At 45.9% G+C, this 15,710-nt stretch overlaps 1 protein-coding gene across 2 annotated transcripts in view; it reads right to left on the bottom strand.

Annotated features, from left to right (window-relative positions):
- The window catches only part of EPHA5 (EPH receptor A5), a 227,078-nt gene that overhangs the window by 9,318 nt on the left and 202,050 nt on the right, over positions 1–15,710 (bottom strand). For both annotated transcript variants that reach the window (XM_060282232.2, XM_035135822.3), the window contains exons 13-16: positions 11,048–11,257; positions 8,785–8,934; positions 5,982–6,175; positions 4,867–5,022 (exon numbers count right to left, since the gene is read on the bottom strand). In XM_060282232.2, coding sequence (XP_060138215.2) covers positions 4,867–5,022; positions 5,982–6,175; positions 8,785–8,934; positions 11,048–11,257 — 710 coding nt within the window. The remainder of the gene's footprint in view (positions 1–4,866; positions 5,023–5,981; positions 6,176–8,784; positions 8,935–11,047; positions 11,258–15,710) is intronic.

The following is a 15,710-nucleotide window of genomic DNA, read 5'->3' on the forward strand; positions in this document are numbered from 1 at the left end:
GACCACTGGTCTTGCTAGCTAGGGATGATGGGAGTTGTAGTCCCAAAACATCTGGAGGCACAAGGTTGGGAAACACTGATCTAAGGTAGATAGATCAGACCAAGACTGAGTCCCACATCATACTGTAGGCAACAAATGTGTCAGAAGGAGAAATAAGAGCCACACATCTTTTTATCTCCATACATGTGTCGTTTGCCTCTCAAGGGTCTCTGGATTTCCTCATGCTGACCAAAATAAATGCCAGAGAAACAGCTAAATTTGCCTAGTTCAAAATTTCCCCTGAAATGAACATGGCCCAATTCAGTATTGGCTGATATAGTCGAGGAGCTGTCAGAAGCTCAGTGTAACATCTACCAGGAAGTTCTGTTGGACAAGTCCAGCTGGGACATAACACAAAGAATACAATTACGCTCTCTTCATCTTCTGAGAGAAAGGCTATGTCCGACACTGGCTGAAGCCTGGTTTAAACATGGAGGAGAATGTGATGGTAGAGAGTACAGTGCCAGTTTAGGCTGCAGGAGTGTGTGTGTGTGTGTGTGTGTGTGTGACTTTCACGAACTTCTTACAAGTACAGAACTAGACTGGTGGGAAGGTGGCTGGGAAAGCTTTCCACCACAATGTGCTAATTTTCTATTTGCCGAGAGATTTGGTGAAACATTTTCTTAAAGCGTGGTCCTCTTCCAGCAGTCTGAAGTGGCACCAACCCCAGATTCTACCTCCTTCTGCCGCCCATGTGAGAACCAGAACTCCCAAGGAATTTAGCCTGGTTCCATGACCTCGGTTCTTACAGCTTAATAGGCAGGCTGCTGTTCCAAAGCCCCTTGTTTCAGATGGAAAAGCAAAATTTGGATTCCTTATTGTCTGTCCATGAACATTACTTTACATTACTTCATGGACTGAGTAGACAAGATGAAGGTAGAAAAGCGTGCATGGGGGGGGGGCGTTGAGGGAGAGAGAGAATGAGGGAAAAGTTGGTGTGGCACTACAGTACCTGAGGTTGAGAACTCATAATAAATCCACCACAAATGCTGGTGTAGTGGAGGGGGGAGGAATACTGGCATCTTCATCTTGCAACTATTTAGATCCAGTTCAGATGGTACCTTTGGCAGCAAGGTTGCTGCTAGGAATTATGGGAATTAGCTGTACACAGGTGTGTTTAGCCACTTCCATTTGGTGGTGTTCACGTTCTTTTGGCCAGTTTTAATCAGGCCAGTTGATTAAAGGTGAACCACAATAACAATACAACTCTCCCCCTTAGGGCCTATCTATGCTATAAAAATCACATTGGTGTTTCTTCCCAAGGAACCCTGGGAATTGTAGTTCTTTTTTGTTTGTTTGTTTTAAAAAAACAACACCCTGCCAAAGATCCCATGTCCCCTTAGAGAGAACTTCAATTCCCCAGGGAGAGAGGATAACTATAAAACTTGTTTTTCAGTTGAATCCAGACTAAGCTAGTTGCAATAAGTTCACCTTCAAATCAATGGGGCATAACTAATGTCATGACTAGCTTGTCTGACTGATTTCTGAGGCAGCACTGTTCAACTCACTTGCCTTGGATTCCACCCTATGCCCCTGGTGCAATTCACCTTTAGTCTCTGACAATTTGGATCATGCAGTCCTTATTCTAGAGCAGGCATCCCCAAACTTCAGCCCTCCAGATGTTTTGGACTACAATTCCCATCTTCCCCGACCACTGGTCCCGTTAGCTAGGGATCATGGGAGTTGTAGGCCAAAAATCTGGAGGGCCATAGCTGCCAAGTTATCCCTTTTTTAAAGGGATTTTCCCTTATGCTGAATAGGCTTCCTTGTGAGAAAAGGGAAAACTTGGCAGCTATGTGGAGGGCCGCAGTTTGGGGATCCCTGTTCTAGAGAATAAACTGCAGCATAATTATTGTTACAGTTTCTGAAACCGGTTTGACTACATTCTGAGTTAGGGACGTAAGATCTGGGTTGGTGAGGGTTAAACTTCACTGAAAACACAGAGGATCCTGCTTCATTCTTGAAACAGACACATTCCAAGATGAATTAACTTTTGGCAAATGTAGATTGACATTTTAAAAAATAGCTCTTGATAGATATGAATGGGGCTGTAGCTGATAACATTGTGTTTTGTGTTTTGTTTGCACACAATGGAAAGTTAAGATTTTGAAAGCACCTCCGGGAGGTGGCTTATGATTCTAAAGGCTGCATTTCAGGATTTCGGTATCTTGTGTCACTTCTGTGTCACCCGAGGGGAAATATAAGCAGCAAAGTGTCAGAACTGTAATAAACGCTAAAGTCAAATACAAGCACAATTACATGTACATGTTATTTAAGAGAAATGCAAAAGGCATTTGCTAGACCATTTAAAAGTGCTTGATATTCCACAGGATTAGATCCAACCGAGCAATGTAGTTACATTCATAAATACAGCACACACCTGACCCAAATCACAAATTGCCTGCTCTGAATGGCAGAGATTTTCCCGATACTTGCGTGGAGTGGTCCACCCGTGACACAAAAGAGACAGCATCAGGTTACTCCAAATGAACAAGTATGATGTAAGAATTTAGAACACACAACATCTTTTTGCATTTCCCCTTTAATCCTTTAAGAAGGGAGATCTAAACTTTTCTTCCTTTCTTGAATTTCTGCCACAGGGATTGGAAATCAATCATAAATTCCCAGCCATGTGCCATGTGATAATTCTGAGAGCTGGCCATGCCGGCCATTGTTAACTGCAGCCTAAGGAGGATCTGAGAGTTCCCGGTAAATTAAATATAATTCGGAAACAGAAATACTGAGCAAAATAAATCCACAACTTTAAAGTGTCCATGTCTAATCTTCAGTCAAGGCCCCTTTGCATTTTGTCGCAGTTCAAAATAGCGAAGTCAGGCCCCAACGTTTGTTAAACAATAGTCTGGTTCACAAGTCACACTAAGCTTAGCCAAAACACAAGGGTTCCTGGAGAAGAGATTGCATCCGCTTTGATCTTCCCTGGTTATTTCGCTGCTACGCTGAGCTAAACCAAGGGTGTGTCAGCTAAACCCAGGCTTTTGGCTTAGCTCTCCTGGACAAACCATGAGCCCTAAACAATAGGACAAACCTGAGTTACAGCTTGTGGTTAACTTGAAGACAATTAAACCAGCAGGCAAGGCTTGGTTGACATGCCAAGCCAGGCCAAGTCTAGTCTGCTGCAGCAAAACAACTGGGAGGACCAAAGCAGTAACTGTCCACTCCTGAAGCTTGTGCACTCACATGTTTATGCTACACCATGGTTTGGCTTAGTATGATGTGCAAACCTGGCTAATATTGACATCTGCTCATGATTTGTGAACAGAAAATCACCCCAATTGTTTAGAATCAGAGTCTTCTGAGCTCTGCTGGAGAGAGGAATTGATTCATTCCGCCGGAGTGGATCCCTGAATCTTAGATGGCTTCCACATTTCTCTCTACAGTCTCCCCCACCTTCCCCCATCTGATACAGATGCAAGGAAACTGAAGTGTTTTAGCACAGCCAGGGAACTGTGATAGACTCCCTATATGATATGAAGGAAGGAGGGAAGGAAGGAAGGTGGTCTTTGTGCTTTAACCTTCCCTCTGTTACTGTGGAGAAGTGTTCTGATGGAAGGCAATCTGAAAAAAACAATTCACACCTCTGTCTGTATCTAAGACTATTGTGGGTATCTACTAGCAGGCATTGTGTTTGCTTTAAGGAGAGTGGGTTTTTATTTTTATTTTTTTAAAAAAAGAGAGGTATTTGTGCAACCTTAGCATTTTTAAAAAGTAAACCCCAAATCGGTGAAATTTATAAGGGTTTTCTGAAATTTATGGAGCCTGGAGGAACTGTATGAAAGAGATGAGTTTGGAAAAAATTCCTGAGGCTGAAAAGAGGGGGGAATCAATTTATTATTTTTTCCTAAAAAGCAGATCAATAAGGTACACCCCCCTTGCATTTCAGGCTCTTGAGATGTAGGTAAGGGTGGTTTAAAACAAGTTTTAAAAATCAGTCATGGGATTACACCTTAACACTTTCCCCTTGCATCTCAGAGGTGGACCTGACATCTAAGTCCCCTGGCTGCGCTAGACTCACCTGCACCTGATAGTCTCAGATACAGGGGCGGTATGTTCTTTTGCTTTCTGCTTTCCTCTCATGGGATTCCTTCTCTGCAGAAACGTCCCCTAAAGGGACCACTGCTCTGCTTCTGTGGGGAAGAATTAAAAGACGTTCTCCTCCTCCCACTTCCCCAAAGGCTTGCATGTGTCAAGACCTCCAAGGATACTCAGAGCATCTTTCCTTCCTAGAAATGGAGGCATCCCTATATTTCTGGACTGCAGGAGAACTCCTCAGAAAGATAGGGGCTCTGAAGCTGCCCTGGAATTGTTTCCATCACCACAAGAAGCTATGGCTCTGGGCCAGATTACATTGGGGGTGGATTCCCTTCCCCCCTCCCACCACTGCACCCACAGGTGTTTGTGGAATCAAGACTTCCTGGCTTGCAAAGAAGATTACAGTCTTCAAAACTCCCATAGTTTCGTTAACTGCGGCGCACTCAGCAAGAGTGCCCTTGTCACATGACAAACAAGCCAAGTCATGTGCCAAAATTGGGATGCTGTTGCTACGTCCAAACTCAAGTGCTACTTTATTAGAGCTGCTTTGTCAACAGCTGACGGTAACCGTAAGGTCAACTATCTCATTGTTCTGTTATCATTTTATATAGGATACGAATGCTGAAACTGCCTTGGAATCGGATGAGTGTTAAAAGAAAAACAAAGAAAAACCCTTAAATGCTTCCAGTCTTCACTTTCTAGCTTTACTCTCTAACTGGCTTCGAACCAACAGGTCTCTCCCTTATTTCAATGAAAAGGATCAGGAAATCTACTCACTCCAAGGTCACCTGAGCCACAGCGTCCATTGAACTGTATCCATTTTCCATGAAAATCTCTGTATACCGTCCCATTTTGATGGCTTCCAGCCATTCCCCTACAGATCTGTAGACACCATTTCCCAGCGGGCTGTGTTCACCTAATAAATTTGAAACTCTAAAAAAGAAACCAAGATACAGATTAAGGCAAACCTAAACACAAAAAAAACCCTCATTTGGGTGTTGCACTTCCGGTAAGGTTTTGCATGGACTTAACAGCAACAAGTACAGTGGTACCTCTACTTACGAATAACTCTACTTACGAATGTTTCTACTTATGAATGGAGCTCCGTCCGCCATCTTGGATGCGGTTTAGATAGGATTTTTTCTACTTACGAATTTTTAGATAGGGTTGCTTCGACTTACGAATTTTTTCTCCCAATGCATTCCTATGGGATTCGACTTACAAATGTGCGTTCGGAACGCATTAAATTCGTAAGTAGAGGTACCACTGTAATAAGAAAGTTTGACCGTGCAGTGACCAGTCAGCTTCTCCACATGTTAACATAAGAAGAGCATTTCACGGTGTGGTTTACAGTTTACCCAAATATTCTGCAGGCTCACTTTTCAGCTTGGAAATAGTGGTTTCGGGAGGCTGAAACTCCCCTCCACCCCCACAACTCTTAATACCCTTTTTATTGGTTCTTTGCCAATGGCAGCTTTGTCCTGTTTATGGGAAGGTGTCCCACGGGCTCCCCTCGCCATCCCCTTCAGAAGACTCATTTCTGAAACTGCACCTTCCAGGTTCTGGCAAGATTTTGTGGGGCTCTCATGGTACTTTGGGGTGTTTTCCAAGACCTTGCCGGAACCCGGAAGCAGCTACTGTCACTTCCCCTCATTTCTCTGGGGGCAGCAAGGGCCCCCCCTTGAATTCTGCTGTCTGAAGCGACTGTCTCATAGTTGGGCCAGCCCTGTTCTTGTTCATAGCCCCTCATTCTCCCTTGTTGAAGCTTCTCCTCCATTTCATCCCTCCTCAACTAGTCCAGTCCAATTAGGGATCACAACAGATGAGATAACCCTAGAAAAAACCATGACAAAAGTATGACACAACATGACTTTTGGGGTTGGTTTTTGTACCTGCTTGATGCATTCACCAGCGTTTTCAAGCTGCTAGGGTTCCGGATGAGCTTGTCCAACATGCATACAATTTCATCAAACTTGGGCCTACTGTTCCTTTCCTTCTGCCAGCAATCCAGCATCAGTTGATAAAGAGCAGCTGGGCAGTCCATGGGACTTGGCAGGCGATACCCTTCTTCGACAGCTTTAATCACCTAAGGGAGGTCAAAGCAGATTCCAGAACATCCTTCCTCAATGCTCAGGAAGGCAAACAAGGTCTTTGAAAAAAAGCACCGAAATGTTTTCTGATAATTTCACAGGTCTGAAAAGTTGTAAATTTGGAAAATAATGGTGGGAGTTGGGGAAGGGTCTTTACCTCATACCAGCAATGGCAGACTGATCAACAGAAAAGCTTTCGTCACAATGTGAAAATTGTAATGGAGTTAAGCATGATAAGAGCTGTTTGACAGTGGAGCAGACTCCAGCGGGAGGTTGCGGACTCTCCTTCCCTGGAGGTTATTAAGTAGAGGTTGGAATCAATCAAATCAAGGGCTTTTGTGGCTTTGTCCATGTTTATTTTTCTTTCCATGAATGACATTATATATTTGTATCTTTTCCTCCCAGGAGCTCAAGCTTGTGTTACCCTCCCCTCTTTTTATCTTTGCAACAGCCCTGCAAGGTGGGGCAGTGTAAATTCACATGGCATATGTGTTTAAGAAGGACTTGTTGTGTACCAGTTCCAGGGAATCCTGTTGACATCCCTGACTACTGAACTTGGAGCTCTGTGCGGCAATTATTAATGCACATGAGAATTCCCTTCCCATTTGTTAGCATTTATTCTCTCTCTCTCTCTCTCTCTCTCTCTCTCTCTCTCTCTCTCTCTGTGTGTGTGTGTGTGTGTGTGGTATAATCCACATTGCTTGCTATCTGCATTTAATCTCCCTTGCCCAGAATGGGAGTACAAAAGGGGGATTGAAGCATGTTAAAAAGGGAAAATGCACACTTCCCTAATACTCATTCATGGGCAAAGGTCTGCTCAAACACTACCAAACAGACCACACAGCCTCCTCTCTTTTCCCAGAGGAATCTCACTGGTTAGCAATATGCATGGCCCTCAAGGATTAAGCTGTGGAGGCTGTCAGTGTTTCTGAATTGAGTAATAAAAATGCATTTATCCCATGACAGCCCTTCATCCTTAAAAAATAATACTGATGGATGCTGAATTAAGGCCTATTCATGGGATGACAATGTTTCTGCCAAGAGAACCTGTTCCGGCTTTGTTGTTTCACTTTGCAATAAAGTGTGTTTGCGCTACTGAAAGAAAGGGCTGGCAATAAAAGGGGCTCCAAAGAGAGAGCGGGAGCATTTCCCCCAGGTTTTTGTAAAACAGCTGCTACTTGGCTGGCTAGCCAGGGATGTGTGAAATCTTCCCTTTGATTTCCATGGATATGCCTGCCTTCCTGAATACTGGCATCGTGTTCCCACTACACTTACCCGAAAAGGGGAATAGGAGAGTTTCCAAAATTCATATCCTAACATGTGTGTGTATGTGTTTTGTGTGTGTTTTGTGTTTGTGTATTTGTGCAACCCAGGTGCACCCAGGTGGCGCTGTGGGTTAAACCACAGAGTCTAGGGCTTGCTGATCAGAAAGTTGGTGGTTCGAATCCCTGCAACGGGGTGAGCTCCTGTTGCTTGGTCCCAGCTCCTGCCCACCTAGCAGTTCGAAAGCACATCAAAGTGCAAGTAGATAAATAGGGACCACTCTGGCGGGAAGGTAAACGGCATTTCCGTGCGCTGCTCTGGTTCGCCAGAAGCAGCTTTGTCATGCTGGCCACATGACCTGGAAGCTGTCTGCGGACAAACGCCGGCTCCCTCGGCCAATAACGCGAGATGAGCGCCGCAACCCCAGAGTCGGACACGACTGGACCTGATGGTGAGGGGCCCCTTTACCTTTTATTTGTGCAACTCAGAACTCAGCCATACTGAACAGCTGAACTTTGGCAAAGCAGTACTGGGCAGCTAGGTCCAGCCACTATTTACATTTCCCACATCCAATGTCGTATCAGGTGTGGGGAACCTTTGGCCCTCCAGATGTTGCTGAACTACAACACCCATCAATCCTAGCAAGCCGGGCCAATCGATGATGGGAGTTGTAGTTCAGTGAACATCTCCCAGGGGCGGATTTAGGGCAGTGAGCGCGGTGCAGTCACATCGGATTGCAGCTGAGGAGGGCACCTTCCCAAAGCCCTCTAAGCAGTTGTCCCGCTTCAGGGATGATGTGTGAGGGCTCTCACAGAGTCTTAGAACCCTCCTTCCTCTTTCTCAAAGCCAAGCAAGTGCTGACTCGGCTTTGGGAAGGAGGTAGGAGGGCTCTAAGACCCTGCAATAACCTTGTGCCTCCTTCCTGAAGCCTGACATAAGCCGGTGCCACAGGAGCTGTGGGGAGGGCGTCAAATGGCCTTGACCCCGTGACAAATTCATGGTGCAGATCTGTCTCCTTCAGGTCTTGACTGGGCTTGCAGCCTGGTCTTAGCAGGCAAAAAAGTGGATTAAACTGCACATCACATTCACCATTCAGAAGTACGTGCAGGAATAAAGCATGCACAGAAATCACCTAGAAGCACGAAGAGAAGCCCATTTCATGTGCCCATTCAGTTGCTGCTTCTCTCCCGCCCCTCCTGCCTACTCATGGATTCAACAGTTAACATTTTCAGACCTGCCGCCTGCTTTAGATACTTATCGGCAACAGCGAAACGTGTTGGGAATCATGAATACATGTGGCGTCCTGCTTCAGGGCAACTGGAAGGGCAACTGAAATACTTACGTCTTGGTTGGTCATCTCCCAGTAAGGTCTCTCTCCATAAGACACCACTTCCCACATCACAATCCCATAGCTCCAGACATCGCTGGCAGAAGTGAATTTGCGGAAGGCGATGGCTTCTGGAGCTGTCCATCGGATTGGGATTTTCCCTCCCTAGGAAGGCAAACAAAAACAAAAACAAAAAGCAGATTGAGAAAATGCGGCTGTTGGTTTTGTTTTGTTTTCAGAGTGCCAAGGGAGACTATTTTCTGGCTTGAATGGGGTGGGAAAGTGATGTAGAATTGCTAATGTAAATCTGTTTTGAGAGCATGAAAGCCTCTTTCCACATTATCTCAGTCTATATGTGCCTTGCTGGCTGACTACTAATTGCATGTCCTGAAGGCTTGTTTAAATTTCATTTGAACACCAGGACATGTATAGAATTCACATCTCAATTAGGTCATGGTAGCTAGTTGGGGGGGTGGGAGTGGCGGCGAATCCAAGTAAGCCGTCTGCACAGTGTGCTGACTCCAGAATACCAGAAACACCACCTGACAATGTTCAGGTCATGGCTGCACATCAGGCAAATCCTGTGGTTTGGGATGTTAATGACAGACTAGCGCTGAATTCAAATTGGTAAGGAAAACGGGGGGGGGAGGCAAAGGTCAAGCCCAAAATGATCCATCTACATGTTCGCACTTTGAAACAGACGTACTGGTACTTGATTCAATTACTCCTTGCTAGGCAGCTGGAGTTCTGCTGCAGACTCTGAAATATATATTGTATGGTAAAAGCGGGAAAATTTAACAAGCGATTGTCATCCCTTGATTGTTTGGGGTTTTATTTACTGACATTCAGCAACATAACACCATCAGGTACAGCATTGTGGCATCATCAAATACAAATCAAAATTTTTATAGCATTAGCCGGTTGGCCATAGCACATAACAGCCTCAGTCCAGTATACCTGAAGGAGCATCTCCTCCCCCATCTTTCTGCCCGGACACTGAGGTCCAGCACCGAGGGCCTTCTGGCGGTTCCCTCGCTACGAGAAGCCAAGTTACAGTGAACCAGGCAGAGGGCCTTCTCGGTAGTGGCACCCACCCTGTGGAATGCCCTCCCACCAGAGGTCAAAGAGAACAACAACTACCAGACCTTTAGAAGGCATCTCAAGGCAGCCCTGTTTAGGGAAGCTTTTAATGTTTGATGGATTTCTGTATTTTAATATTTTGTTGGAAGCCGCCCAGAGTGGCTGGGGGAACCTGGCCAGATAGGCGGGGTATAAATAATAAATTTTATTATTATTATTATTATTATTATTATTATTATTATTATTACACATAAAACATAAAAAATCCTAGCAGTAACCTACCGCTATTATACAGAGCATGTATCAAAAACACTTACAAAACATCGGATATAAAAACATGCGATATAAAACAGAATTTGGTAAAAACTAGGATGCATCATCTGTGTTTTGGCCATTGGAGAATGTTTAGTGAAATCCGCGTCTAGAGAAAATTAGCCAGTCGAGAGAGCTCTGAGTTTCAGGGCCTGCAAGATATAAATGGCCACTTCGCGGGTAACCCTGGGGTTAGCATCCACCAATAGAAATTTCATGCGGTCATCTTCCAAGGCGATAAGCGAAGGAATTAGTATGAGGAGCCTTGATCTTATTGCGTCATATAGGGGGCAGTGAAAGAAAAAATGGATAAAATCATCTATCTTTCTCTTGTTGCACGGGCAGAGTCGGAGATCGGGGGGAGTGTTGGAAAATTTACCCTGTAAAAATGCTGTGGGAATGGAATGGAAGCGGGCAAGTGTGAAGGCCCTTCTTTGTGAAGGTTTCGTCAGGTCGCTCAAATAGTGAGCCATAGTTCTTACTGCCTTCACGCGAGGAAGGCAAATACAGGCATAGGCAAACTCGGCCCTCCAGATGTTTGGGGACTACAACTCCCATAATTCCTAGCTAACAGGACCAGTAGCCAGGGATGATGGGAACTGCAGTCCCAAAACATCCGGAGGGCCGAGTTTGCCTATGCCTGATCAAATAGATAGATTGGGTTGTCCCAGCCACTCGGGGCAGCTTCCAACATATATGAAAACGTAACAAAACGTCAAACATTAAAAAACTTCCTATACAGATGTCTTCTAAAGGTTGTATAGTTTAGCTAAACCCATTCAGGACATTCTACAGATAATCTGCCCCTGCCCAGACTTTAGCATTTTTCCACCCATTTTTCATAGCTTGGCAGGCGCTTCATTGCAGCTGCTGACTAGGAACTTACCCTTGTTGTGTAGGCAGCTTCTGGGTCATCTTCAAGAATTCTGGAAAGTCCAAAGTCAGATACTTTGCACACTAAGTTACTGTTGATGAGGATATTCCTGGCTGCCAAGTCTCTGTGTACATAGCCCATGTCTGACAGGTATTTCATTCCAGATGCTATCCCTCTCAGCATACCAACTAGCTGAATTACGGTGAACTGCCCGTCATTCTTCTGTAAAAAGAACAGAATGAGAACATCAAGTAATTGGCTGAATCCCTGGATCTAAATCTTGTTTAATTTTTCTTCTTCAAATTATTTCCTAAATTTGTACCCCCAGTCTTCCAGCAAAATGGCACCCGAACAACAAAATGCAATAAAATGTAACACATAATAAAACAGCAATAAAATACTTCTTTAAAAGAAATGTTATATGTAGAGAAACAGGCTTTTTTTATCTTAGAAAAATATGTTTTATTATTGGATCTTTAAACCACCCTGAAAAGAGATGCTGAAGGTTGATATAAAAGACAGTAACAAATGTTAGACCATTTGTAAACTAAAGTGTTATTTCTCTCATTAGATACTGAATCAATTTTTTTTATTGATAGGGTAGTGAAGCATTTTTTTAAAAAATTGTTAGGTCATTTTTCAAACTGTTTGCTTTTGTGTGTGTGTGTGTGTGTGTATGTTTATATATCACTGTTAGCCACTTTGGGCATCATTTTGGATGGAAAAGCAGAGTATAAATATTGAAATAAAAACCTGAGGCAATGAGAAGGGCGATTTGCAGCCGCCAATAGGCAGCGCTGACCCGCCGGAAAGGAAGCCGGCCGGGTCAGTCTGGAGGGCGCGAGGGCGCGAAGGGTGTTTCTTCGTCATCTCCTCGCGCTCGCTCCCTGAGCGAGGCAGCGCTTCATGGCCGAGGCCGCCTCCTCGCGCTCTCCCTGCGCGCTTAATGGAGAAGGCAGCGGCGGCAGCGGCGCAGGGCGGCGGGGACTCTGGAGCAGCAGCAGCCCCGTCCAGCGGCGGCAGTAACAGCAGCAGCCGCAGCAGCAGCCGCCCCACCTCGGCGGGCTCCTCACCGTCCTCCTCCGCCAGCCGGGGAGGGCTCTCGGGCCGCCAAGGAGCAGCGGCGGCTACACCAGTGGGGAGGCCGGAGGGAGGCGACGGTGGCGGCAGCAGCAGCAGCTCCAGCTCAGCCGCGGCCAGCCCAGGAGGGAGCGGGGGGCTGGCGGCAGGCAGGACGACGGAGGCGATGCTCGAGGGCTCTCTCAGCAAGTACACCAACCTCATCCTCCCTATTCCTCAGTCCCCCACCCATTCCCAACCCCCAGGATTTGCCCCGTCTTTTAATGGTGGTGTGCCGCGTGATTTTTTTGATGGAACAAGTGTGCCGTGGCCCAAAAAAGGTTGAGAAACACTGCTCTACCCAAAGGTTCCAGGGCAGAAATGCCATTTATTTATTCAATTTCTTAGCTGCTTAACACAGGGCATTCTCTAGGCAATTTACAACCGGGTTTTAAAAAATACAAAATTGTTAAAAACATCCATCAAAATTTCTGACAAACCAATACCAAAAAAAGCATAAAACAGTACCACCTTCCACAGAAATACAAAGAAAGAAGTAGGCCAAAACTTAGCGCTAACCCAGTGGGACTAGAATAAAGTCTTGACACAACTTTGATCATATTCCATTAAATGCCTAGGAGAAAGGGGAAGTCTGCACCAAAAATATGTCAGGAAAGTGCCGGGGGTGGGCTTGATGAGGAGAGAACAGGACAGGCAGGAGACCACAACCAAAAACCTCCTCTCCCATTTGTTTGTTTCTTTGTTGGTTGGTTTTTATACACTGCCGATCATCAAAAGGTCTCAGGGCAGTTCACAAGATAAAAACACAAGATAAAAGCATAAATAAATAGTTAAAACAGAAACAACAAAACAATAGTCCCCCATTTCCATTTGGTACTCTCTGAGCTTCTCTCCTGGTTGCTCAGACAAAGCCCTCAAAGGATGGTCCTCAGATGCAGGGAGGTTCCTGGTTGAAGAAGCATTCCATGAAATATGGGAATTCACAGCTGTATAAGGCAACACAGGTTGAAACTGAGAGTCTGAATTTGGACTGACAATGTATAGACAGCCAATGCAGTTGTGTCAAGACTGGTGTTGACAATCTGCAACCCATGAGTAGCCTGGTCTTGGCATTCCACAACAGCTGAAGCATCTAAGCAGGCTTCAAAGGCAGCCCCACCTACAACACAGTGTAATAGCTCAGCCCAGAAGTTCACTGAAGCCAAGTTGTTCATGTCCACAAAGGGGCATTTGGCTCAAACAACCCTGAGGCCACCTGTGCTTCAAGCACAGGTGAATCCAGAAGAACTCCGAAGCTACAGGCCTACTCTTTCAGGGTAGAACAGCCATCTAGAACGGCCTCATCCAGTCGGAAGAACCACCCACCAAAAGCACCTCGTCTGGACTGAGCTTCAGTTTACTGGCCCTCATCCAGTCCATTACAGCAACCAGGCACCGGTTGGGCACATCCACCGCCTCACCTGCAGAAGACGAAAATGAGAAATAGAGCTGCGGGTCATCAGTGAACTGGTGGCAACGCACTCCAAGACTCTGAATGACCCCAACTCAGCAGTTTCACGGAGGTGCTAAAAAGCATGGGGGGACAAAGAGGACTCCTGCAGAATTCCATGCTGGAGAATCTACAGGGCAGAGCCGTATCTCCTAAACGCCACCCTCTGGAGCTGGCCATCCAAGTAAGACAGGATCCAAGCAAGAAAGGAGCTGAAAGGCAGTCCCCTCACCCAACTTGGACAGTCACTCCAGAGGGATACTGTGGCTAACAGCATCGAAAGCTGCTGGGAGGTCAAAGAGAATCAACAGGGTCACACTCTTCATGTCCAACACAATCACATGTCATTGTGGAGGGTGACCAAGGCAATTTCTGTGCCAAACCTGTGCCTGGATCCTGAATGACATAGATCCAAGAAAAAAAAAACATAGCCTAAACCCAAAGTTAAACATAAATCCACCAGCAGCAACAGAAATTAAAATGTCCGGTTCAAATGTCCGCCAATATCATGGTGAGCTGCACCTCAGAAGTCATTTAAAAGGCAAGGGGCCACCACAGAGAAAGCCCTCCCTGAAAATCTCATTCAGTTTGGCGATCACCCGCAGATCTTCCCCTGCAGATCTTATCGGGCAGATTGGTATTCTTTTAGATATTTGGAGCTTATGTCATCCAGGGCTTCAGACATTAACACTTTAAATTTAGCCAGGAAAACAATAGGCAACTAGTGCCTTGCACTTGGTGCAGAAGCCCGAGCTGGACACAGGCAATCCTGGCAGCTGCGGGGTTCAAGTGGCTACACCACCATTTAATTCAAAGGAAATGCAACCCTGTTTAGAACAGGATGCCCACCAACACCCAAATCTGAGAACCGCTCAGTCATCGAATCACCACCTTGTCTGGATTCAGTTTCAACCCGTGGGACCACATTCAGCCTGACACCGCCACCAAACACCAGTTTACCACCTGCACTGCTTCTCTTAATTCAGATGGCACAGAGAGATATGAGTTGTGCGTCGACAGCACACTGAAGAGAAGATAAGAGAAGAGAAGAGTTTGGATTTGATATCCCACTTTATCACTACCCTAAGGAGTCTCAAAGCGGCTAACGATCTCCTTTCCCTTCCTCCCCCACAACAAACACTCTGTGAGGTGAGTGGGGCTGAGAGACTTCAGAGAAGTGTGACTAGCCCAAGGTCACCCAGCAGCTGCATGTGGAGGAGGAGCGGGGAATTGAACCCAGTTCACCAGATTACAAGTCTACCACTCTTAACCACTACACCACACTGGTGTCCTCATGCGCCAAACCTCTTGGTGACAGTCCCAAATGTCTCTTCATGGGATTGAAACTGCCCTCAGAAGAACAGCTGCAATGCACTGCCCCCAACATCCATCTCCCTTAGGCGGTCCAGGAGGATGTCCTGGTCAATGGTATCAAAAACGGCTGAGAGGTCCAGGAAAACCAACAGTTTTGAATCCCCCCTGCTATCAAGGCAGTTCTGGTGCCATGCATAGTCATTTACAGAGGTGCAAGAACTGCTTGTATTGTAAGGTAAAAAAAAGTAAAGGGCCCCTGGATGGTTAAGTCCAGTCAAAGGCAACTATGGGGTTCGCTGCGCTCATCTCGCTTTCAAGCCGAGGGAGATGGTGTTTGTCCACAGACAGCTTTCCGGGTAACATGGCTGGCATGACTCAACTGCTTCTGGCACAACAGGACACTGACGGAAACCAGAGAGCACGAAAATGCCGTTTACCTTCCCGCCACAGCAGTACCTATTTATCTACTTGCACTGGTGTGCTTTCAAACTGCTAGGTTGGAAGACACAGAGCAACAGGAGCTCAGCCCGTCACAGGGATCCAAACCGCTGACCTTCTGATCAGCAAGCCCAAGGGGCTCAGTGGTTTAGACCACAGCGCCACCCGCGTCCCTTGCTTGTTATGACCCGTGTGCGGCACACCCATTGACTTCCCCCAGGAAATCAGCAATGTCTGAAGTACACAGCCCAAGCACAAAAAACTTTGACCTGTGCGGTTTTGAGGTTTCTGGTGCGCTGCCCTCCTTTCCATGCAAACCAGTCTAAAGTGACCAAAGACCTTCTATAGCTAACA

This window comes from Zootoca vivipara, chromosome 12, assembly GCF_965207765.1.
Source record: "Zootoca vivipara chromosome 12, rZooViv2.hap1.1, whole genome shotgun sequence".
Classification (NCBI taxonomy): Eukaryota; Metazoa; Chordata; class Lepidosauria; order Squamata; family Lacertidae; genus Zootoca; species Zootoca vivipara.